This window comes from Hippocampus zosterae, chromosome 19, assembly GCF_025434085.1.
Source record: "Hippocampus zosterae strain Florida chromosome 19, ASM2543408v3, whole genome shotgun sequence".
Classification (NCBI taxonomy): domain Eukaryota; kingdom Metazoa; phylum Chordata; class Actinopteri; order Syngnathiformes; family Syngnathidae; genus Hippocampus; species Hippocampus zosterae.
In genome coordinates this window covers 2,668,243-2,693,043 of record NC_067469.1, presented here as the reverse complement: position 1 = coordinate 2,693,043, position 24,801 = coordinate 2,668,243, and the positions used below count along the sequence as shown (strand labels likewise).

At 47.7% G+C, this 24,801-nt stretch overlaps 1 protein-coding gene across 2 annotated transcripts in view; it reads left to right on the top strand.

The window, feature by feature from the left end:
* Positions 1–663: 663 nt before the first annotated feature.
* Positions 664–24,801, top strand: part of jag2b (jagged canonical Notch ligand 2b) — a 34,539-nt gene continuing 10,401 nt past the window's right edge. The window contains exons 1-10 of one of the 2 annotated variants that reach the window (XM_052053662.1): positions 664–1,107; positions 2,381–2,695; positions 14,604–14,658; positions 16,891–17,148; positions 18,119–18,179; positions 21,740–21,870; positions 22,830–22,949; positions 23,106–23,219; positions 23,619–23,732; positions 24,539–24,652. In XM_052053662.1, coding sequence (XP_051909622.1) covers positions 1,039–1,107; positions 2,381–2,695; positions 14,604–14,658; positions 16,891–17,148; positions 18,119–18,179; positions 21,740–21,870; positions 22,830–22,949; positions 23,106–23,219; positions 23,619–23,732; positions 24,539–24,652 — 1,351 coding nt within the window. In that variant the 5' untranslated portion in view covers positions 664–1,038. The remainder of the gene's footprint in view (positions 1,108–2,380; positions 2,696–14,603; positions 14,659–16,890; positions 17,149–18,118; positions 18,180–21,739; positions 21,871–22,829; positions 22,950–23,105; positions 23,220–23,618; positions 23,733–24,538; positions 24,653–24,801) is intronic. The other variant, XM_052053663.1, reaches the window with a different exon arrangement.

Sequence of the window (24,801 nt, the reverse complement as noted above, 5' to 3'; positions counted from 1 at the left end):
GGCTGCCTGTTGCACATCCCTGATAGAGACCAAAAAAAAAAACATTTCACATTCACACATGCACTTAAGGACAAATGTTGGTCTTACATTGAACCTAATATGCATGTTTTTGAAATTTAGGAGGAAATCAGAGGCCTCGAAGAAAGATCCACACAAGCACGGGGAGAACATTCAAACTCCTCAGAGGCAGGCCAGAGCATGCAGGTGCTATAGATACCATCTAAAAAATAAAAAAAAGAAGCGAAGACATCTCTTTATTAGTGTATATAACATACTATGTGTGCATTGACAGTATGAAAGGGTTAAATTATTCCTCTTTTTTTTAGTTTATATATGACACCATGCACTTCTCAAACACTACTTAGATCCAACAATAAATACTCGAGATGAAACACTTGTTTTTGTGCTCAGGAGGCTTAATGGGAAGCTCTTAAAAATTCAAGTTTTTAGGGGGGGGGGGGGGGGGGGGAAGAGTAGGATTGGTGGGCGGTTGGTATGGTGGGGGCGATAGGTGGGGGTCTGCGGGGGGCGGTTATTCCCCACTAATGTCCGCCCACTAATCCGGTTGGCTGTCAGGCTCCCCCGTGGCCAAGCGCTGAGAGGTTGACGCAGCTGTCACTCAAAGCCGACGTCCTCTCCTCGGGCTCGTGGCTCTGACAGGCGTCTCAGTCAGTTCGCCTTGTGGAGACAGCTCAGACGGAGGGGAACCGAGACCACTCGTGTGAATGTTGTGCGTGGACCATCACCAGCGCGCTGAAGCCTACCCGCCCCGTGCACACGCGTGATCCGCCCGGCGCGGTGTGACCGAGTCACGCCTTTGTGTTTTTTTTTTTTGTTTGTTAGTTTTTTTTTTTTGAGCGGGCGGGCGGGGGGTTGATTTTTTTTCTTAATTTGTATTTTTTTTTAAGGGGCTTGTTTTTGTTATTGTTGTTGCATGTCAGGAGGGTCGGAGCTGCTGGTCGCGCCGGCTCTGCGGCTATTTGTCTGCGCTCTCCGAGCCCCCTCCCTCCTCCTATGGGACTCTAATTAATCGGAGGCATGTGGACTCGCACCAGGATTAGACATCGCTTCCTAATAGTGTGCCTGCTGTTGACGTTATGGGCCAAGGTAAGACGCTTCTCCGCTTCGTTTGGAACAATAAAAGATCCATTTTAGCCTCGACGCACGCACAGCGACGCACGGCACGCTTTTAATCACCCTTGTTCAAAAGTTGGTGTACGAGGGCCTGATTTGGAGATTCTTTGCATCACGTTTAATCGATAATTCAATTACGTAGACGTCATTAGCGGCGCCTCAAAATCACGCCGCCTCTACGGGACTCGCGTAGCAGGGATTAATGACTTGTTCGCCTTAACCCCTTCCCGACCTTTTATCGCCATCAATTAACGCCCGCGGTTGGTTTTGTTGATGTTCGGGGCCCAAGCGGCTTGTCAATTGCACCAATTGGCCGCTGCAGCAAACCAATTTGCACCACGAACCCCAAAACGCTCCCGCCCCACTTTTGATTTTTTTTTTTTTTTTTTTGCCATGCCTCATCATGGAGGATGCACAAGCGCCCCCCCCCCCACACACACACACACGCGCGCGTGATGACCACTTGCACAATATCAGGATAATGATCGGTGGTCATGATGTTGCAGCTGGGCGCATTTACAGTTAAATATTTACAATTTGGTTGAGGGAAAAAAAATCATTCGGTTATGCATTGTAATTGCACGTTTCATTTTGACATCGATGTCTATGTTTAGATGCAGAGCAAATCGGGAAAATTTTGATTTTTACGGGCCGGTCGAACCGCCTGATGTCCGCCCGCCCCCATCGCCGATTAACTTTCGTAGTGTGACGTCCGCCGTACTACCCCCCCCCCCCCCCCCAACGATTACAAGTAGGCGCGTGACGGACGTTCTTGTCTATTTTGTGGTTGGAATTTAAGGTGTTTTGTAAGTGCACTCAACCAAACGGAGGAGCGCGATGTTTTTTTTTTTTAAAACACATTTTAACTGTGATGTAACTCATCAACGCTGCATTCACGTTGCAGGCCCAAATGCCCCATTCCGATTTAATTCTGATTTCAGATTTTTCTAAAATATATTCTGTAAATCAAACGAACCACGCCCTCATGCTTGAATACAATTTAAAGATAGATGTTTGGTTTTTTTTCATTTATGTGCAGAATTGTGTCATTTGATCTCTGCAGTGTAAAGCTTCAAGCAGTTAAAATACAAATTTTCAGTGTGTGCAGTTGTGCATCACTGCAAACTACAAACACAATAAAGCAATTGCTCGCTCGACTGTGTCAATTCAAAGGCAGCATTATCGTCTGCCTTTTTGAGTGTTAGCTCTCATGTAATTGTGGGCATTTCTGAAACGTTGTTTCCAGGCGTCCCAGTCAACAGGCTATTTCGAGCTGCAGCTGATCTCGGTCGAGAATGTGAACGGCGAGTTGGCGAGCGGGGAGTGTTGCGACGGCTCCAGGAGCTCCCATGAGGATCTGCGCTGTGTGGAGGATGAGTGTGACACTTACTTCAAGGTGTGCCTCAAGGAGTATCAGGTGGACATCACCACTGGGGGGGCCTGCACCTTTGGAGCTGGATCTACGCAAGTTCTCGGTGGAAATATGTTGAACTTTCAGAGCGCAAAGAACAAAATCGACGACGCTGGCAAGATTGTCATCCCGTTCCAATTCGCATGGCCGGTAAGTCATCTATTTAGCTCCAGTTCAGCCTGCAGGTTAACATGTCTACTTCCTGTCTGGAAAGATGATTCACGATATGGAATGCTTCAAGTTCGTGTCCTTGAATTCGTACTGTCAGCGCGCCAGCATTCTTGCACACCGCTACAGCGGCAATTATGAAAGATGAAAGTTAATAGTTAACGTGTCATTGAAGAAAACTGGCTTTGCAGTGGCAAGCTTCGTGCTCGGAGCAAATGAATGTAGTTTTTCTCATCGACGCGATTCAAATTCTTTCGGCAGTCTTGCATACCATAAAGCCGGCTATGAGTTTTTTAATAATATCAGCGACCCCGCACATGATGAGGGGGAAGAAAAAATAAATAAATCACGTGTGCTTTTATCGCGTGGTGAACTTGAGAAGACACCGCACATAGCCATGTCTCATTTGAGTCTCCTCTCCAAAACTTGAGCTCTGTTGTAGTACCAAGACTAACCTGTGAGGGGCAGCTTTGTGCCACGAATTATCCAAACTGCGGAAAAATAAAACCCGAACAAAGTAGTAGTAGTATTTGTTATAGCGGGAGTTGTCGTATTAATCGCGGAAGAAGAAATAGTAGTAGCTTGGTTAGCCGTTACCTGCTAGCAATATTGCAGTTGCCAGTTCTCACGACATGAAGTAAGCGAGCGTTTGATGACTTTGGTTGGGAGGGGCAAAAAATGTTCAGGTGCAGCCGTATTGATATGCGTGTCAATCACTTTAGATGACTGTTGTGTTTTGCTTTTTTGGGGGGCGAGCATCAAAAGCGCTCTTCTAGCATGCGCGATTATTTTTGTGAAATGCCTTCCAAGAATCCTGTTGCGGGCACGGCGCTCGGTAATGTCGCCTGGGCTGTCGCATGCAGAGTGGCCCTGAGAGACTGTCTGAGGTTTGGCTTGATTCCAGTGTGCCACTAAGCACCTGCCAAGGCCAACCCGGGCTAATTGGACGGGGGCTGGCGCGTGCTTTAATGTGCAGACCCTGAAGAAGACGCTGGTGCGGCGAATGGCTGCGCTGATATTTTTACCCTTTCCTTTTGAGCTGGCTTGACTTGGTTTGTGTTGAACCGCTTTTATGATTCCTCTGCGCACAGCATAGCATTTCGCAAACAATTGGAGAATAGCCGGTGTCCTACATTGTGGTTGTCTCACACGGTGCCTTTCGAAGTCTGCGTCTTGAGCAACTTCCTGCTGGAGTCTGCTGCGGTCTTCTGTCCTCAAAGCTTTCATGGGCCTCGAGATGATAATATGCTGCGAGTGGGGCTTTGGTTTGGAGTTTCCCCCTCGTGCATCCCACCGCTTCCCCCCCTGCTGTGGGTGCCAGGTGGCCCCTCCAAGGCAATTAAGCGTGTCCCACTATTGAAGGTTGGTCGATGATGATTTGGGCGGGCGAATGAGGTGTGCGTGCTTTAATTATCCCAGTCTGACTTCCCCACTTTTTGTGGCTATCGGGGGACGATGAATGACGATCTATGAAGCTACGCGGGTAGATGTTAGGACTTTTCTTGATGTTTTAATGTCTTTTGTGTTAATAAATCTGCTTTGGTTGGAAAGTACAAGCTATTGGCACATTTGGTTCCTTGGGAATTCATTTATTATTCATATTTTGGACTTGGGACGTGTCAGTCTAAGATTTTTTTCGTGAAGATGAATCAATCAATTAGCTTACACAATTACTGGCAGAATATTGACGGGTTGATTGCAGTTTCCAAACCGAAAATGGCAACAAAACCTGTTTAAACATACTCTGGTGCCAAGTGGATATATTTTACAGTGAACAAACGATAAAACTCCAACGGTTGTTTTGATTTGAGGCAGCGCCTGACACCTCAAGTCAGAGGGGACGAGGTTTATTCTTGGTTTGATCTGTGAAGTGGTCCTGGCTGATAGCGCTGCACTGTTCCACTGGCAGATGTCACAACAAGCCCGGGAGGGTCGTTCTTGCGATGCGGCGTTGTCACTTTGCACGCCGTGGAAACAAAGATGCAGTGTACCATCGGCCGTGTCATCTGGCTAACAGCCCGTTTCACACATTGGACGGCCGGCTTCTCCTTGTGACATCATCAGGCTTTAAAAAAACAAAAAAACATTTCAAATGATGCCATCTTACAGATGCACTTATTTATTTAGAAATGCATTTTATTCTCCTGATTCTGCCAACCAATGGCGTGCCGCTTGTCTTTTGGTACCATCACAACCAGGAATAGATATACTTTACTCTAATTTTGAATGATGCGCGTGCCTTCAGCTGTGGAAGTAAATCCCCAAATGTTAAGGAAACGCCCCTATAGATAACACAATCATTTTCACTTGTGGAGGCAGCACTTCTTAAACTTCTATTAGTGTGAGGATTCTGCTATCTGGCACTCATCCAGTCAACACCTCGCCACACTCAAACACCCCCTTTCCCGCTCCCGCTGCGTCGACAACCTCACTAAGCAATCGACTATGTGCCGTTTATCAGGAGCTAATGTTAACTCGTGCCAATCTGCTCAGCCAACAAAACTCAATGCAGCTCTGCTTACCCTTTGGCTATTACATGACAGCATTTCAGACATTGTCGTCCGGCTGATGCTTTTAAGTGGCACCACTAGCTGCCAAGTTGGAGCCATGAAAAAAAAAAAAAACGTTTCCATTACAGGTTCCAAAACTGCCTGGCCTTGCACCGCCTCGGCCTTGCTTAGCCTGGCCTCTGCCTGGCCGCTGTTTGCTTCTCCTTTACAAACAGGCACCAATCAAATTGGGTGGGATTGGGCTTGGGTCAATTGTTCTGTGCAGTTTCCACTCGCTCACAATATGCGGGGTTCTGCCGTAAGATTTCGCGAGTGGCGAGTCTGGTCTCTGGTTTTGCGGCGTGCTGTATGATGTGGTGAAGTGGCAAATTACAGACTGTCAAATGCACAGAAGCTTTCACACGGACAAGAATTCGTTTCCGGGTTTGAGACGGCAGGAGACAGCTCGCCGCCGCCAAGACACCAAGACCTATGTTGTGTTTTACAGCAATGCTTTACCATATTTACAATTTAAAATGCGCCGATGGCACTGCGAAAATTTGCGGAGTACAACTGGTACATTGGAAAGCGCCTTAGGTGTGCGGGTGATTATTATGCAAGTTAGATGAATTACGACTTTGCAATTCAGCAAAATTCACAACTGCTTTCTTACAGTCACATTTTCACAAGTAGTTACGCAACCATTTGTATACGCAACTCAACGTAATTTTATTTTCACTACGTTGCTCTTTAAAGCTGTCAAAATAATTAAGTAGCCCCACCTTACAGAGTCTGGACGTGACATACCTGCTAACGTCAGCCTGCAGTAGGGCATCTCATCTTGCATTTCTGTGAAGAGCTTCTTGTTCCGTGTTGAGGTACCATCGCTTTGTTCCACTGTCGTGACCATCATGACGCTTTCACTAATAGCCGATTGGACTCGGATTCCGTCATGTTTTGGAACGTCTCCGGTTGTTCTCCAGTTCTTCCTTCTTTTATTGCCAGTAAAAAGACATGTGCTGAAGGCCCCCGAAGCTTGTGGTTTGGAATTTATTGGGGAAAAGCCATTTGTTTCAAACGTGTTTTCATATTTACTAGAGAGCAGAGGTTAATTTGTGACATTTGTTTCAGTTGTTTTATAATCATAACGCTAATTTTATTATTTGTTTTAAACTTAGTGTCTTCTGCCCCTTCGGCGCTGTTCAATCAGCCCAATTGGTGTGGCTTGTATTGATGATCGTTTGGGGGCATGCATGATTGAACCCTCTGAATTCTGCCTAGCAACAAGTGGTCCGCCAAATGTTTGGTATGACGGCCTGCTAAAATGGATTGCATCCATTTCCCATAACACTTGCACATGTTCTAGTCGAAAGTGAGATATGGAGCCTTTTGCTTGTGTGTTCCTTCATGCTTGTTTGAAGTCAATTTCAACCTAGGATGCCTTTGTGGTTTCGCCATCTCTCCCTCAGAAGTTGAGATTTTCCTTTGAACGTCAAATTTGTTGTAGGGGAGGAATTCATGTTCGTAAAACTTTCAATTTTTTTTTCTTTCACTGCGGCTGTCTGTGTTGATTTTGTGTTATAGGGCTGACAATGACGGGGTGGATTTTTTTGGCGGATTTCATGAACAACATATTGGACTTTTGCTTAGCAACTTTATTCAGTGCAGATGTATCTTCTTTTTTTTCCTTCACAACAAAAAAAGACAATGCTTGCATGAAATATTGTCACTGACAACATCAGAGGATTTTTTAAAGGGGCAGTTACCCATGACAGCAATTTTAGGGACATGTGCAAACCTGTTTTATGTGATTATTAAAATAAAATACACATAAAATTCACTCATTTTATTAAATAACATGCCATTGGAAAGTGGGAACAAAAGGAACTACATGAAAGCTTTTAGACATGGTATGGATTTTACGCTTTTGTGTAGATTGTCAATCAAGCAGCCGGTCGCTCGGCCAACGGGATGTTCATGCCGCATTTGGGCTGTCTGCATCCTCACTTTAAAGAACCTTCTGGATGTGGAGCTTACTTTTCATCTTGCTTTTTTTTTTTTTTTAACCTGGATGAAAATTTGGATTCACGAACGTGACCGTGTCAGAAGAGGAATCGGCCGACGTGTATTAAAACCATGTGCTAATCTGCACAGACCTGTGCGAGGCTGCCTTTACTGGAGACGACCCAAACTATTTGAATGGGTTTGGCTCCCTCCTCGAGCCACGTGTCCGTCAAATGCATGCGGCGTGCACTTTCAAGCAGATGCAGTCAAGTGCAGCCAGCCGTGCGTGTGGTTTTTAAAGTGGGATCTGTGGAAAACGCAGAGTAAACTTTTGACTACTTGCTGAAATTCGGCTGTCAATGTTAGACGCCTCTTAACTGTTTGTGATTCACACGCACACAAAGTATCTTCTGGCCTTTCACCTGATCAAATCTGCAGCCACCATGAAATGGTGGGTCCGATCGTTGGGCGTTTTAGTTTTTTTTTTTTTTTTACAACACGCTGTGTTGTTGTATTCCTCACTTTAGTGAGCTGGAAAGCTTCCTCTCGCAAGCATTATGCATCGCACCTCGTTGAACATTGCGCAGAAGTTGGACAAAAGCCGCAGTAGTGCTTTCAGTTTAACGCTTGGAGTACTGAAAGTCACCTCCGCTTTCTTCCGTGCTGGCCTATTAAGCGCATAGATGAACACGCCGACGGAGGCGGCGCGGAGGTGGCCGTGGTTCAACCACACCTGACGCAGCGCTTGTCAAAAGCTGTTGCTAGGAGACGGCTACATAGGCCTGCCGGTAAACAATTATCTTTGCTCGCTGTGGTGTCTGCAACACACTCCTCCCATCCTCCTTTTTGGTCCAAGGGCTATTGTGTGCAAAGTAACTCACCTTTTATTTAAGTTTCTTTTGATTTGATACGAGCACTGTCGAATGGAAGTGAATTAAACTCCCTTCACAATAAGCAGTAGTTATTGAACAACATATCCAAAAACACGCTCCAAGAGTGTATAATGCCACTCCCAGTTGAAGTTAAAAGTCAAACCAAACATCAAACAAATAGAATGACACGTTCGTATGCATTTTAAAACAACCACATAACTTCACTAAAGGAAACTCCGCTTAGCTTAATGCTAACAAAAACGGATCTTAGTGTTGATGGTGGCGGTTTTAGAACCTTTTAAGCAATGGAAAATTGATCACAAACGGTGGAACGACATATGTAGACGGATATTAGACAATGCATATTGGCCCTATTCTTTATCCTCTGCAATGCTTCGATCTGTTTCGTCACGTCCTTGCTACGCTCCATTGCTCTGGACCGGCCAAGTATTTCAAGTCCTCCACACTTTGCGTCTCTCTTTTCCCTGTCGCATTCATCCTCCCCCACGTGCCTCACTCACGCACATCGTCGTACGTCTAATGTTTGATTCTTCTACTCTTCCGAGGCATAAAACCTTACCTTTGCTCACAAATTCTCACTCCTGTCCCGAGTCTAGCATCTCTACTCTTTCCCTCAACTCCACTTTTACTCCTTGATAGTCATGACAACTCTGCACAGTTTGCACCATTCCTCGGGCATCTTCTTACCCTCAAAATTCTCATAAACACCCTGGTCAAAAACTCCATCGTTGATAGTGTAGGCTTGGAACATAAATTTGGCCTTTTGAGTTCAATGACTGTTGTGCGTATTCATATCAATTGTGACCAATGCATCCATCACCAGTCGAGGCTTTTCATTAAATGTCAGCATCTAATTATAAATCAATTCATGGAAGTGCCCCCCACCCCTGTGTCCGCATGCTCTAGAGCAGCTATTCCAAAATAAAATGGTTGTTAACTATCCAGAAGCATCGTCGTATGGAAATCCAACCTGCCCAGGTCGCTGCCCGACCGCCACTCGGGTTGCCTTTGTTTTGAATGTGTAAACCACCATTCAAAGTGGTTATGAGCTGTCATGGAAACTTGTACAACAGAAATAAACTTCCTAAGCTGGGTGGGTGGGGCTTACCCGCCAGGGCAAGTCTACAGTATGCTTTTTGTGAGGCTGCTGGCTGCCTTTTGTGGAGCTATTAAAGCAGCATTGTGGCGGCGCTGCAAGGGTCGTGACATGCGACGTTCTACAAGGTGTGCTGTGTGAGCTCCGGCTTCTTCTTCTCTGCATGTCAACGTTGCGCCAAACCCGCCGTCTGTAAATCGGTTTCCCCTACATTTCGTTGTCACCGTGACCAATTGGTTTACACATTCTCAATGCGTTTGCGCGGCCACTTGGTAACTGGTGTACAGGTGCCACGGGCTCCTTGTGGAGGTAATGAATGCGTGTCATTACATGGGCAGTTAACTCGTCACTGTACTGCTGAACCCGTTTGAAATGCTAATGGCTCTTGAATGGAAGTGGTGCGGCATTACGCTCAAGCCAACTGCCCCCCCACCACGTTACTATGCCTCATGAATTAGCTTGGTAATGTTTGCGAAGCATGCCCATCGCTGTGGCAACTCTTCAATGCCTTCAGGCAAATGAGCCACCTACGAGGGGGGGGGAGTCATGGTCCAATAGCCAGAAACGCACGCACAAAAGCTAATGTGACCATATTTTATTTACGACTCCACGTGCTACTCCAGAATCATGCAATCTTAATTTAAAAACGGTCGGCGTCGAGTAAACGCATCGAAAGGTACGGCGGTTTTTAGGTCTGTTTTACTTTGGAGAAAATTTCTTGTTTAAAAAAAATATGAAATAAAATACAGAACGTCAGCTAAGCGTTGGTCGTGTGCCGTTTGCTCTTCATGTTGCATCGTCCTTGATCCCGCTGGCTAATTAGCGCCAGAGTGTGTTGAATTGGAAGTGCATGGCTAATGACCCTGTTGGCATCATAGCAGCCTGCTCAATGGGCCGTGCGTATTAGCGTGCGTGCGTGCGTGTGCACGCGCACAGCCGGTGTACGCTCGCCAGCCAAATGCCTTGCCTTCACTCTAACCTCTCTTGGCACTCTTGCAAGCAACCTGTGACCGCAAATGCCATTCATTTTCTAGCATTATGTAAAGGAAGGGAATTCTTCAGTCATGCCTCTCCCATTTTGGGTTTTCTTTCGTGGCTTTTCGTCACTCATCTGATATAAAGCGTGCTCGCTTATGCTTGAAGTTATATGGAAATGGCTAATGAAGGCCACTCATTTGCTACGTTGATTCCCCAAAATGAGACCGGTAGAGTGAAGGCTGTCGTTTCCGTACCGATGTTGTCATTAGCGAGAGGCAGAAAGAGACCAAATATTAAATATCGTCATCTTAAGTATGACTAAATCTAGTTGCCATCAGTTAATCTTCATTGTATTCATTCATTCATCTTCCGAGCCGCTTGATCCTCACTAGGGTCGCGGGGGGTGCCGGAGCCTATCCCAGCTGTCTTCGGGCAGTAGGCGGGGGACACCCTGGATTGGTTGCCAGCCAATCGCAGGGCACACAGAGACGAACAACCATCCACGCTCACATTCACACCTAGGGACAATTTAGAGTGTTCAATCAGCCTGCTACGCATGTTTTTGGAATGTGGGAGGAAACCGGAGCACCCGGAGAAAACCCACGCAGGCCCGGGGAGAACATGCAAACTCTACACAGGGAGGCCGGAGCTGGAATCGAACCCGGTACCTCTGCACTGTGAAGCCGACGTGCTAACCAATTAATCTTAATTAACTTAATTCTAAAATAAAGATGCACCGCAGCCCATGACCATAACGTCACAAGACTGACACCTCCCCCGCCCCCACATTTATTTATTTTTTTGACACCACTGTTTCAATTATGCCAAAGAACTGCGGCGTTTTCTCTTCATTTGGAGCGAGCCGCAGAGAAGTGGCCAAGGGGTAGCGCAAAAAAAAAGAAACCCGCTGGTCTTTGGATCCAGCAGAGATGGGGATGGCGCCTCGCCCTCGCCGGGATGGTGGTGTAGACTCAGCCCTAGTAAAACTAAAAGCTGGGATTGACATCACAGATTAATGAAGATTACACACAGCGATTACTGGCCACGGGATGAATCGTGATGACCTCATGTCCCATCAGAAGGCAATAAATCAGGAGATGTCAGTGACGCCGCATGGACGAGCTGCAACGTTGCCCGTTGGAGTTACCTTGAAACCAAATATGACGGGTTCAGATTCTTATCTTTTTTTTTTTGGATCACCGAATGAGGACGTGTAAGGCAGGTACTGACATCCTGCGATCCTAAAAGCAAAAATCCCCAACGCAAAATTTCCCCGGGAGCCACAAACGAGTCAATCAAGTGGGCTGATCCTCATGGCAGACGCGCTCCCACTGACAACGAACTGTTGGCCGACTGGGATTTCGCATGGGATTAAACACCAGGCCTGGATCTCACATTCTTAGTATTCTTCGAATGCAAACACGCACATCGCCCCACATGCAGAGCGCTGACCCCTCTTTAGAAAAAGGAGTGCGCAGACCCCCACGCTTAGTGACCCCCAACCTGCCCCGGCCGGCTTCCACTTCCCACTGCTGCCCCCCCGGCCTCCGTTTCCCGGCACCTTTTTTATTCAAAGCGTAAAATGACTGTGCAGCAGTGAAGGCTCCCACCCACCGACTCATCCACGAGTCATCTGGCGAAGGAAATTTACACCTGCGACCCCCCCCCCCCCCCCCACCCCTGTCGACATCCAAGACCATTTAGAAAAACCAAGTGAATCGGGAAACAATGACCTTGCATACAGGACACCGAAACACCTATCCCCCCCACCCCCACCCCCCAAAATGCTCCTTCTTCACTTGAAAATTAGGATTTCTCCTCGTAAATCCTCTAATCCATTAGGAGTAGGGCGGGCGAGGGTTTTTGCAAGATTGAACTGACAGAAGCTTGTTGGTTCTCCCAGATTGAAGTATTTCACTTGAAGATTCGAACGGCGAAAACCAATCCTTGGAGGTGAATAACGTTAGTTTTGCAATCTGTTGGCCAGAGGATTAGCGTACGTGCAAGCAATTGCTCGCCTTTTTGACTCCATCCGACTAATCTCGCCCGGCTCGCTGGTGCAAATGCTGATTGCTAATTGTCCTCGAGCTGACCGTGTCTCCGCATGGACAATGGTTGAGATTGGGATGGGGTGGGGGTGGGGGGGGTGAGTTACGGTATTGGAACAAGGGTCTTTGTTCAGCAACGCCTCTCCTCCCCCACTCCGCCCCCCCCCCCTTTATCTGCCCATCATCTATCTTGTTCCGAGCATTTGGGCAGCTGTCACTTAATCCAGCTAATCACAGAGCGGGATGGTCTGTGGGAAACCAGACAAGTCACACGGAGCGTGTTGATTGTTTATCCGGGCATTTACGACATGAGGCGGGCTTGTAAAAAGAAGTGTCGCAGAAGGTGCGTCGGTGCAGATGGGACACCTGCTCGTCAGTCTTTGATCGAAGGGATTTCCCACCCGACGAGTCACGGATCGCGCAATTGGCCGCTCACGGTGCCTCTTGTACGCATTGGCATACGGGCGCACCCACCCGCATGCTCAGACGAGCCCGTTCTATTGAGGTTGGGGGAGGGGGCCGGCGGGGGGGGAGTAGGTGGAAAGGTCAGAAGCCGAGCTACATGTCGTGGGATGATCCACGTTCATGTCAAATAATCCATCGTCGAGGCCGCATCTGTTGTGCGTCTGCGCTCGCGTCGATTTCTGCACTCGTGTTCGTAGACATGCGGTACACCCGAAACCCCCGCCGCCTCTTCAATGCTGAAATCTGGCAAAGCTTCAATCCCCCCCCCCCCGAAGCAGGATCAAAAATCAAGGCGCCTCCAAACAGGCCCTCTCCACCTTCAACTGCCATATTCTCTTTTCTCCCGTCCACTCTAGCGTCTCCACAATAACACTCCCTCCCCTTCCTCCCGCCAGCGCCCATTGCCAGACAAGCCAACTTAATCCTGCAGCCCAGCAGCAACCGGCCTACCAGCTTGTTGGTCCCCCCCCCCCCCAACCCCCCCAGGATCAACAATAGACACACACACACTCTTGACAGGTTACCCACCACAATTTCTTTCCCGCTTCATTTGAGTGATGGCAAATTCTAACACCGGTATGATCCCCCCCGCCCCCAACCCACACCCCAACCGCCCCCTCCAAACTCTTCTTGGGTCGAATGTCCCATCAGTGACATTACAGTAGAGGTCACATTGTGGCTACTACAACTGTCTCCAATGGTGACGTAACGAATGCTATTTAGGTCAGCTGGTTGCCTAGCAGTGTGCCCTGCAGCACACCGGCTAGATTACGCTTATGGAGTGTGCATGTGCCCACGCGAGCACGGCACCATTGACAGCGGGCAGAATTTTCTGCATTTTGCTCCGTCACCGCAAACGTCATAGTTGCCTAGTAACTTTACCTCATGTCAACATAGTCCCGAGAGAAGGAAAATAAGCAACAAACTCGCTAGCCGAGGCGAATGCCCGCCTGCTAAATGTTCAATTAGACAGCTGACGCTTTACGCTGAGGTACATGACAACCCCCCCGCCCCCGCACCCCTCATGTTTTCTATTTGACTACATTAGCATGTCTGTTATATTTATTTCTTAATCGCAGCTTGTGCAGAAGAAACCTTTTTTAACACTCGCATGACCTCATTAGGCTTCCTCTCATTCAGCGCATCTTACGTGACATTACAAACACGCCGGGAGTGTTGATATTAAATCCATTGCATGATGTGTTAAGAGCAAAGCATAACTGAAAGCGGGTAATCCCATTAGCTGCTTATTTACTGTACCGAAGTGTCTGATGAGCAAGGACAAAGCCGGCCGGTATGAATTTGGCGCTCGTACTGTAGCTAATATTGGCAAAGTGACCTTCTGATTGGACCTCGTATTTGGTGAGAGGAAGTTTCCTCTTGGAAGCATGGGTGCTTACGCGTCTTTTCAACCCCTGCTTTTTGATGGCCTCGATGGGGAATGAAAGTCAACGGATCGGATAAATCGACTTGGGTTTTTGACTCTTGTTTTCACTTTGCAAGGGAGTTGATTTTATTTATTGATGTATTATTGTTGTTATTTTATTTTTTTGTCAGTCATGGAAATATACTCCAATGTCCGTACTGGCAATACATTGTACGGTTATTGGTAAGCTGAGCTTTTCTGGGGGGCAAAAAAAAAAAAAAGGAAGCTTCCTCTGTACACAATAGAAGACACGGGATATACGGTCTTGTATGTCGTCATGACACCATATGTATTGTTGCGAAATCTTTTCAAGATTGTGAGCGGATGCGAGTCATAAAAGTCAATTAATGCTTAACAATAACATGAGCCGTTTTGGAAAATGACTTCTATTTCTGGAACTCCAAAATCTCTTTTTTTGCTCTGTTATAAACATGATGGCAGGATCAACGAACTCTAATGCTGTCTTTTTTTTTTTTCTTTTCTTTCTTCAGCGAACATATACCTTACTCGTTGAGGCCTGGGATTGGGACAACACCACCCGCAACAGTAAGTGAACCCGATATCACGCTGCCAATGCCTCCATGATGAGTTGACAAGGTTTGGACGAGAGATCGGAAGGTGTTTTGGCAGGATAAGCTGGATTTTATTTAATTTTTTTAATTATTCCTGATTGCCTTTACCACATTTTTGTGTAGAAAATGGGATATATTATATTAGTCTCCGAAGACACCCTCTATACAATACAAGCAACTATGTCGGCCGTCAGTGCTTGAGCAGCTGTATCCTGTTTTCTTTCGGAAATGTCCGTTGTGGCCCGACTCCTGTACATCCCCTTTTTCCCGTCCTAGCAGTAGCCCGGTCAGGGAGGAATCTTTTGAGGACTATAAATGTTGCGTGCACCCTTGATCCTTTGTTCATTTTTTCACCAGTCTCAAATATCTTTGTGTGTGCATGTATGGATGCATTTCCATACCGCGCTGTCTGTCCTCTTTCGTCTGCCCGATTGGTAAAAAAAAAGGCCGTCGCATCCTGTTTAGTCCGTGACATCAAACGCACTTGCGGATGCAGACAATGGAGAAGAAATAGAAGTTGACATCATCGCTCCGATTAGCCGCTTTCCTTACTCCGGTTTCTTAAGAGGAGGTCGCCGGGAAATGCGTTCAGCGGAAGCGATTCTGGGGCCGTTTAAGCGACGATGTTGGGGAATCAAATATTCAATACGGTATTATTTTTGAACATTCGCGTATTGCACAGTAAATGGGAGCATGAAAACATTTCCGGGGTATTGGAAGTCCCGTCACGTCAGTGCTTTGAATATACATTTTTACATGTCGAGGAGCTTTTCAGTAATTTTTGCGGACGCTTACACATTTCCTCAAAGATGCAATTCTCGGTCTTGTCATGCTAAATGTTATAATCGAGCTTTGTCGCTTAGCTTGCGCCGTGGTGTGTGTGTGTGTGGCCTTGCGTCACTTGACGCGTGTCAGCTGACTGGAATGCTCGTGTCATGAGTTAAGAAGTCGAGATCTACGACCGCATATTCCTTCTTGATGTCTTTTTAAAGGGGGGGGGGGGCTCTGCTTGTGGTATCGACAAATCACCATAAACGTGTTCTTGTAGCTTTTGGAATGGAGGGCAAATTGTCAAATTCATAATAATGATGATGAGGAGGAGGTTATGTCACAACTTTTGTGAAAACTACCGTTTGGAGAAATTCATCAAAACCAAATGGGCCGCACGCTCGCTTTGGAATGACTCTCCGGTTGAACATTTTTTTTTGACATATTTCGCTCTAACTCCATTCTCAGTCCTTGTAATGAATCCCCCCCCCCCCCCCCCCCCCCCCCGCTTTACTTGCGTTTGGGTTCTAGTGCCACCTGCGGCATACTTAACTTTTTCCAAGACCGGTGTAGCCATTTTAGTCGAATGATCCAAAAGTCGCAAGCGTGGACATACTCTCCGTTCGTGAGACATCGGGGGAGAATCCTGGCCTGAGTCAGCATCCGCCTCCTGTCTTGTCCTACGTAAGGGCCCGCCACTATGTCAGTGAGATTCCACTCTTCCAGCATCACATCCTCCCTCCCGCTTGCCTCTCTTCCCCAAAGGCGCCCCCCGCCCCCCCCTCCACACACCCCCTGCGTCCTCAGGAAAGGCAGTCGGCTGTTTTCCTTGTGTTTATCGAGCAGGAAGTGGAGCGGACTGGGCGGCCGGGCCTGGGTGTTTAGACACCGAGGTAGCTGAGCCCGCTTGGGCCCGGGGGCCCATTGTTCTCTATCTGGCAACTGCCGGGTGTTCTATTTGTTATTGTTGCTTAATTCTGTCTGACATTGTGTCAGACCCCGGCAGAGGAAAGTGTGTGTGTGTGTGTGAGTGCTTGCTGACTTCAGAAATGACTCAAGTGCAGTCCAACCCGAGAGCTATGCAGGAAAGGAAATCACAGGCCCCCCCCCCCACTTCCACGGAGATTGTTGACCAACCGCAATCACACTCTGATGAATTATTTTCTTGTGGCGACTGTGCGCTATCACGAGACCCACCGTGAGACTAACTTGAACACGGTGAACTGATAGCATCTTCGGGGGGGGGGGGAAGCAATCATGCCCAATAGAATATTATAATTGCGCAAAGTTTAGAAAATCGGTTTAGTTCGTTGCACTGGTGGTCTCAAATGTATCTGGACATACTTCGCAAAAGCATAACTTAAAATTTTTTTTTTTGCACTTGACGAAGGTAAACTAGTTATTTTTATTTATTTTTTTCCTTCAACCTTCATTTCAGATGACGACGAGCACCTGATCGAGCGCAGCGCTCACACGGGCATGGCCAACCCCGGCGACCCCTGGAAGACCGTCCCCTACGACGGGCCCGTGGCTCGCATCGTCTACCGCATCCGTGTGCGCTGCGACGACAACTACTACGGCAACAAGTGCAATAAACTGTGCGTCCCTCGCAACGACTACTTTGGCCACTATCGCTGCGAGCAGTCCGGCGCTCAGGTTTGCCTGGATGGCTGGATGGGTCCCAACTGTAAGATAGGTGAGCTACCGGCCGGCGAGCGTGACAAAAGAACAGGGGGGGGGGGGGGGGGGACCTGTACCTCGTAGCAATGTTCCCCAGACCTGTTGTGACAGATTTCGTTCGTGTTGTTTAATCCCGGTTTGGCAAAGCTATCGTGAAAAAAAACTTGACAGCTATTAATCTAACCCGGCGGCTGTTGGACTTGCGATTAGCAGAGCGAATGTATTTCGGCCGAATTCACGTCCACGCACGCAACTTGGTTCCTCGAGACCAAAAGAAGCGCATTTTGACCGTTGATTTCGGCTTAAAGGGGGACGCACGAGTTACTTTGAAAAAAATATATAATTTTTATCCCAATACTCGATTGTTCCGATCGAATTTTCAGTAGGCGGCAGCCATTTTGTTTGCTGTACGAATTGGAGATGCCACAACAAAATGAATATCGATTTATTTGATTGATTGATTGATTTCCCACGTTAAAGAAAATAATGAAAAGTTGAGTTTTTCTGTAAACGTTTGTAGGATAGTTTCCAAAATGGTCAAGCAAACCATAAAGCGCTGCGTTATTCACAGCCGTATATTCGATCTGCGTTAGTAGGGGGCCTTCTTTGCCCGTTCTTCTTCAATTAAATAGTATGGAATTCATAAAGGATTTTACATACTTTGGCAATAATTTCCAGCGCCACCTTGAAATTCCCACTGCCTCGATGGCTTGGTTTGTTTTTTCAGCCAAGTTGTTGTTGTTGTTGTAGTACAGGCAGGCTATAAAATGTTGCCCCCCCCTTAACCTCTAACCCTGCCCAAGGAAACATTAATCATGTCCTGTTGCACTCGCTTCAGACGACCAACAAGCCTCTTTCTACCCACTTGCCCTTCGATATGATTCCCTTTCTGTACTCCGTGCTGTAAATTCACTTTTTTTTAAATAAAACATTCATCTTCTTTTTTTAACTTTGGTCGATTTTCTCTTTTTGCTCCCTCTCTTTAGCAATCTGCAAGCAAGGTTGTAATCTGCTTCATGGTGGTTGCTCCGTTCCAGGGGAATGCAGGTAAGACGAGAGGATTGACGTCAGCTCACGCTCGTCTTTGGATTTATTTTCATTTTGTGGTCGCTGAAACGTTACGCATCGTCTTGAACACGACATCGTGTACCAAACTTGTACCAAACCGGCCCGCTCTCGATTCCTCCTTTCGCTCTCCCCAAAGTTGCGTTGTCATCACCAAAACGGCAACCTGCACTGGCTAAGGTGACGCCAAACTAATCGCGAAGGGATCATTCCGAACGGTCACCCACAGCCATGCCTTCCTTTCTTGTTCCTTTTCTTCCTTTCAGGCGTCTCCATCTCAGTTTAGCTCATGCAATGCCTTGCCTGACGCGTTATATTTTTAGGCTGCCCAAATCCCACACAGAATACCAAGCATCTCATAGTGTTTTTTTTTTTTTTTTTCCCCTCCACCACTCGAGCCCAAGACGGGGGTTGTCAGTGTAAACGTGCCGGGAATCGCCACATCCTCTCTTCAGCTTGCAATGTGCTTTTCTTTTTAAGGGCAAGGGTCAGCAGACCTAAAAATACAAATTGAAAAGTTGTAGAACGCGACGGAGAGGGGGTTGGGGCGGGGGGGGGGGGGGTTGTTGGCATAATAACGAGCGCATGTATTTGGAACTTGGTGCCCCTCACGTCGTCCTATTAAATCAACACCTGCTTTGGTGTTATTCTTAGATGAAACGATTATTAAGAGGAGGCTTGACCTGACTGTCTCCTCACTCCAGTTAGCGGGCGGAAAAGAGGAGCGAGGCATCTTCTTCTCCTTGAAATGTCAGGTCCCAGCAGACGGGGGGGGGGAAAAGTGATACGAGTGGAGGAGCCGCAGTAAAGATTCTTCCTGCTCTGGCACGAATTTAATGAAGCCTCGGGTCACAGAAAGCGTGCAATCAATCCCTTGTGATCTCGCTTTTATTCTTTTGATTTCATCCATTTTGGAGGCTTTCCCCATTTGCTTTTTTTTTTTTTTTTTGCCAGAGGGCTTTGGTTGGTGCTCCATACGTGGCTGCGATAAATCGAATCTTTCTAACAAATGAGCTTGTTCTGACGGATTCGACAAAGGCTCGCCGTGCCCTAAGAATTCATTCATTCATTCATTCATCTTCCTAACCGCTTGATCCTCATTAGGGTCGCGGGGGGTACTGGGGCCTATCCCAGCTGTCTCCGGGCAGGAGGCGGGGGACACCCTGAATCGGTTGCCAGCCAATCGCAGGGCACACAGAAACGAACAACTATCCGCACTCGCACTCACACCGAGGGACAATTTAGTGTGTTCAATCAGCCTGCCATGCATGTTTTTTGGAATGTGGGAGGAAACCGGAGCACCCGGAGTAAACCCACGCAGGCCTGGGGAGAACATGCAAACTCCACACAGGGAGGCCGGAGCTGGAATCGAACCCGGTACATCTGCACTGTGAAGCCGACGTGCTAACCACTGGACCGACGGATCGACACCGCCTGTAAAAAGCTGGCCTATTTCTGCCTTTATTTCAACGTCGCTCCGGCACGGCACGGCGGACAAAGTCAAGTTTGCAACGTTCCACCTCCGGAGGAAATACCAAAGCCGTAAAACCCCGACGAAATTCCCCGCCGTTATGTTTGAAAACAATTGTTGCCGTCCGGGAAGTATTTAGACGGCGCGCCAGATCTCGTATCGCATGACAGTGAGACCTTAATTTAGGAGATTAATTTGTTCCACACTCAATCTGCTCGTATTTTATTTCACTATTCCCAATTGGAATCAGGCCCTTAATCCTTTGTAGCGCCCGAATGATAAAAAATAGCCTCGCGTGTTATAAAACGCAAATCGTAATAAATGGACTGTATATATCAAGTGTTGTGCGTGCGCCTTTTAGAGGCCTGGCCAAGTTAGTGACATCAGTAGTTTGAAGTCCAATTGACGCCAACTTGGGGGGGGGGGTGAACATCGAGGCAGACGTTTTTGCGTTTTGTCTCTTTGGCCCTTTCGATAAAAGGCTGCGAAAGTGCAACGGCGCTGTGACACTTTACGGGAGAGGAAGCGTGTGTGAAGCTCGCTTGCAAGTCAAAAGCAACAAATCTGCTTGTAACTTCCAAAAAAACTCATAAATTCGGGCAAAACACAACTCCGAGCGCATCTCCTCGGCAAAGTTATTGACACGTTGCCGTCAGACCCCCCCACCGAGCCATTAAAATAGAGTGGAGCAAAGCATGTCGCGTATTCTTAGACAACCCCCGCCGCCCCCCTCCTCCCCCAAGAGACGTTCAAAGACCTTGTTTCTCACATTGGCGGCGGTGCCGTCTGCAGGAGCAGCGGCCCAAAATAGAAAGCCAATTGACAAGACAGCTGGCTCGACGACACCGCAGCCTCGGAATAGCCCGGGTGTTGTCATGAAGCGGCAGGCGCGTGCGCGGCCTCTGTAAACACACGGCCGTCTCCAGACGCTCTCAGAAGCCGCCGCACACCGTCATCTTCGGGCTGCAGACCCCCTCTGACCCCCCCCCACCACCACCAGCAGAGTCCAAACAGGAGCCTGCTGGATGTATTCTTAACCCCTCCTGCCCCGGAATGTCACTTACCTCTAAGATTAGTCAGGATGGGTTGACTCGAGCAAGACATGATACAATAACGTTCATTCATTCATTCATCTTCCAAGCCGCTCGATCCTCACTAGGGGTCGCGGGGGGTGCTGGAGCCTATCCCAGCTGTCTCCGGGCAGTAGGCGGGGGACACCCTGAATCGGTTGCCAGCCAATCGCAGGGCACACAGAGACGAACAACCATTCGCACTCACACTCACACCTAGGGACAATTTAGAGCGTCCAATCAGCCTGCCATGCATATTTTTGGAATGTGGGAGGAAACTGGAGCACCCGGAGAAAACCCACGCAGAACATGCAAACTCCGCACAGGGAGGCCGGAGCTGGAATCGAACCCGGTACCTCTGCACTGTGAAGCCCACGTGCTAACCACTGGACTACCGGGCCGCCCTACAATAACGTTTACAAGTGTTTCAAATGCTGGTCTTTTGGGATCATTGATTCATTTTTTTTAATAGAATGAATTGAGGGGGGGTCCATTATTTGTGGTAATTTGCCGCGTCCCAAACCACAGAAGAATGAATGGATGTCTTGGTAACGACCAGCAGAGCACCGGTTTGATTCGCTCCCCAACTCGTTTACTGCCCGCATTGGCTGCACAATAAACGAGAAGTGAATATTGCGCTCTTGCTTGTGCCAAATAATGGCGCAATGTTGCCCAGACAGGTGAAGTGGAAGCATCATGTGCTGGCATCTCCCCACCACTCGGCGTAGCTTATAGAATCCACATTTTCACCCGACTGCTTTCAAGCACCGACATGTTCGTATTTCTCAACACAAATATTTTACGCCGGGGTTTTTTATTTTTGTTCTGGTTGACTCGCACATTTCAACAGGATGCGGGGTGTGATTTTTGTGTGTGTGTGTGTGTTGTACAAGGATTTAATTGTTAAATGTTCCGGAAATGATGGAATATCATCTTTTTCAAGTTGTGGTATTGAAATGTCAACTTTTATGTTGTGACGTCGTCTTATTTTCCGTGCAAAGGTGTAAATACGGCTGGCAGGGTCAGTTCTGCGATGAGTGCACCGTGTTCCCCGGCTGCGTCCACGGCACTTGCAACATCCCCTGGCAGTGCAGCTGCGAGAGGAACTGGGGTGGCCTGTTGTGCGATAAAGGTACGCCAAAGGGTTTTTTTTTTTTTTTTGTCGCCGCCTCTCACGCAAATTGGCACGCTGCCCTCCTGCAGGTACCCTCAAGCTATGTGTTCTCTTCAAGAAATAGTTTAGCAACACGACATATATTTGATCATCCTCTGATCTGCCGTTCGCTTTTAGTTTGCCTTCGAGACACGCTGGATCACTATTTAGCAGCGAGGAACTCGACTTGATGTGCGTCACGTTGCCTTTGTCGGGTCACGGATGTCTTTGGCCGGAAAACGGCAGCTGTATAGTTTTACTGCTAGTGTGATTTGAGCAGATAATTGATCCCCACGCATCCTCCTCGTCACTTGAGTGCACTTTGGAGGATGAGAGTAGGTCCGAAGATCCCCCCCCCAGCGGAGACAAATCGTCCCTGTTCATTTATTTAGCAGCTTTTGGTGTGTGTGACCTGCCCTTTAGGCTAAGACCGTTTCACAAGGATCAAATGGGTGAAGTCGACGGGGTTTGTGAGTAAGGAAAAAAAAAACAAAAAGCACAAAGGAACAAGCCGAGCTGAGGGTATAATTTCTCTGAAATAATTGCGTTGCCACGGCTGATGAATAATTAACAAGAGACGAGCACATCCTGTGAACACCGCAAGCCCCGACGTCGAGCACTTGAGGAAAACACTCAGTGCTTCCCGTCAAAATGACAGCCGGTGCTCTATACTGAGCGACGACTCCGACAAGCTTCCAGGGAACTCCTGCGGATGAATATTGGCAGCCAATTAGCAAAGTTGAGGATACACTGGAAACCGATAGCGCTTGTCATTTTTCTGGAGAAAAAAGTCTCTCTGTCTCTCAGCTCCAAATAAGCATCCGCATGTCCGTATCTCCGTGATGACATCCCGCGTTCCTCAATGTTTATCCTTGAGCCACCTTGAAATTGTCCGTTTGCTACGTTGACGTGTCTGATGGCGTCGTTGTGCACTCCAGATCTCAATTACTGCGGTCGGCACCAGCCGTGCGTCAACGGGGGCACGTGCATGAACACCGAGCCCGACGAGTACTACTGCGCGTGTCCACAAGGCTACTCGGGCAAGACGTGTCAGATCGGTGAGTGTTTACGTTCGGTAAGGACGGCCACTCCACTGAACCTTTTTCTTTGTCCAAGTGGAGTTATGGTCCGAGGAAAGTAGATGAAACGCTATTTTACTTTGAAAGACTTCGACTCCACTAACGCTTTTTCATTATTGGGTGTGCTGCCGTCAGCTGAGCACGCCTGTGTGTCCGGTCCTTGTGCAAACGGGGGTACATGCCATGAGGGTTCCTCGGGCTTCGAGTGCCAGTGTCCACCAGGGTGGGAAGGACCAACCTGTGCAAAATGTGAGTTTCCGCACGTCTGTGTGTGTGCGCGTGTTTGTACACACACACAACAAAGAATTAGACATTGCATATGTGGCGTCTGTGCAAATGATTCTTTCGCACTCTAAAATCGAAGAGTTGCCTTTGAATGCCGAGAAAAGCCATCACCATATTTGGAATTGCTTCTAAAATGCCGGTAATTTGATAGCTATTGAAGAGAAAATAATGGGCCCATCTTAGATGCACATGAATTTTTATTGATTAAAAAAAAAAAAATCCATTGATCTCATTTTTGTCACCGAATCGTGATTTAAATTAAACATCGCGTCGACCATTTCAACCGACGATAACCACAATAATTAATACCTCTCTGATAGCTTCTACCAAAACGGGAATACTCTGTTGTATGCATGCGCTCAGATTCGGACAACTGCGCTTCCAACCCGTGTGCCCGCGGTGGAACCTGCATCGACCGGGAAGATGGCTTTGAGTGCGTGTGCCCACCTGAGTGGGAGGGAAAGACGTGCCAGATTGGTGAGTATCATGCTTTTCCAGAAGGAGTGTATAAAAAAAAATAAATAAAATAAAAAAATAAATCCATATCCTCTTAAAATGCCTGAAGAATTATGACCCCCTCCCCAAAAGATAATAATATTGTCCATTTTCTGGGAAGATGGCAGCTGCCCTCTTTTTATTTTTATTTTTTCTCCAAGCAGACATGACAGGCGTAAGGCCAGGAAATTTACAACTGGTAAATAAAGTCGAGTGTGTGTGCGCGCTCGAGGGTGGGGGGGGGGGGGGGGGGGGGGGGGGGCAGGGGGGGGGAGGGGTGAAGGCCTGGAAAAATGATCCCGAGAGACCGTCTCAATTTACCAGCTTAGATCTCGGTTTACAAACGGCAATCGGCTTCCAGTCTTACCTGGGCGTTGAGTGTGCGTGCGTGCGTGCGAATGTGTTCGGGGGGGGGTAGGGTTTCACGGAAAAGACAGGTGTGCGTGCATGCGTGCGCGTGTGTGTGGGTTGCTTGAGTGCAGAAAGACCCCCTGTGGACTACACCCCCCCCCCCCCCCCCTTTCGATATTTGAGCAGCAGGGCTTTGTTGGAACACTTTAGATGTCCGTGGGGGTGGTGGCCGTTTGTTATGTGCATCTCATTTGAGCGCAAGGAACGTTTTTGGAAATGCATTCTCAACAAAGCCAAAGGGGGGGTTTTACTCCATTTCAACACGAAAAGCAACTTTGACAATCAACGGCTATCAAAATGTTTTTTTGTGGTTGCCACTTGTCTTGCTTCGGTCCCCATTTATGGACGCCGAGTCCTTTTACTTCCTGCTTTCACAGATGCTAATGAGTGTGCAAGAAAGCCGTGTGCGAACGCTAAATCTTGCAAAAATTTGATTGGTGGATATCACTGCAACTGTTTTCGCGGATGGTCCGGACAAAACTGTGACATCAGTCAGTATTTTCACTTCTTTGAAATGTTTGTCCCCTCCAGTCTCTCGAGCAGTAGTTCCTTCTTTGAGCTGCCGCTCCTAAAAGAAAGAAAAAAAAAATGTTTACATTTTTTAAAGCCTTCACTCACCTTCTGGACTCACAACATAGGT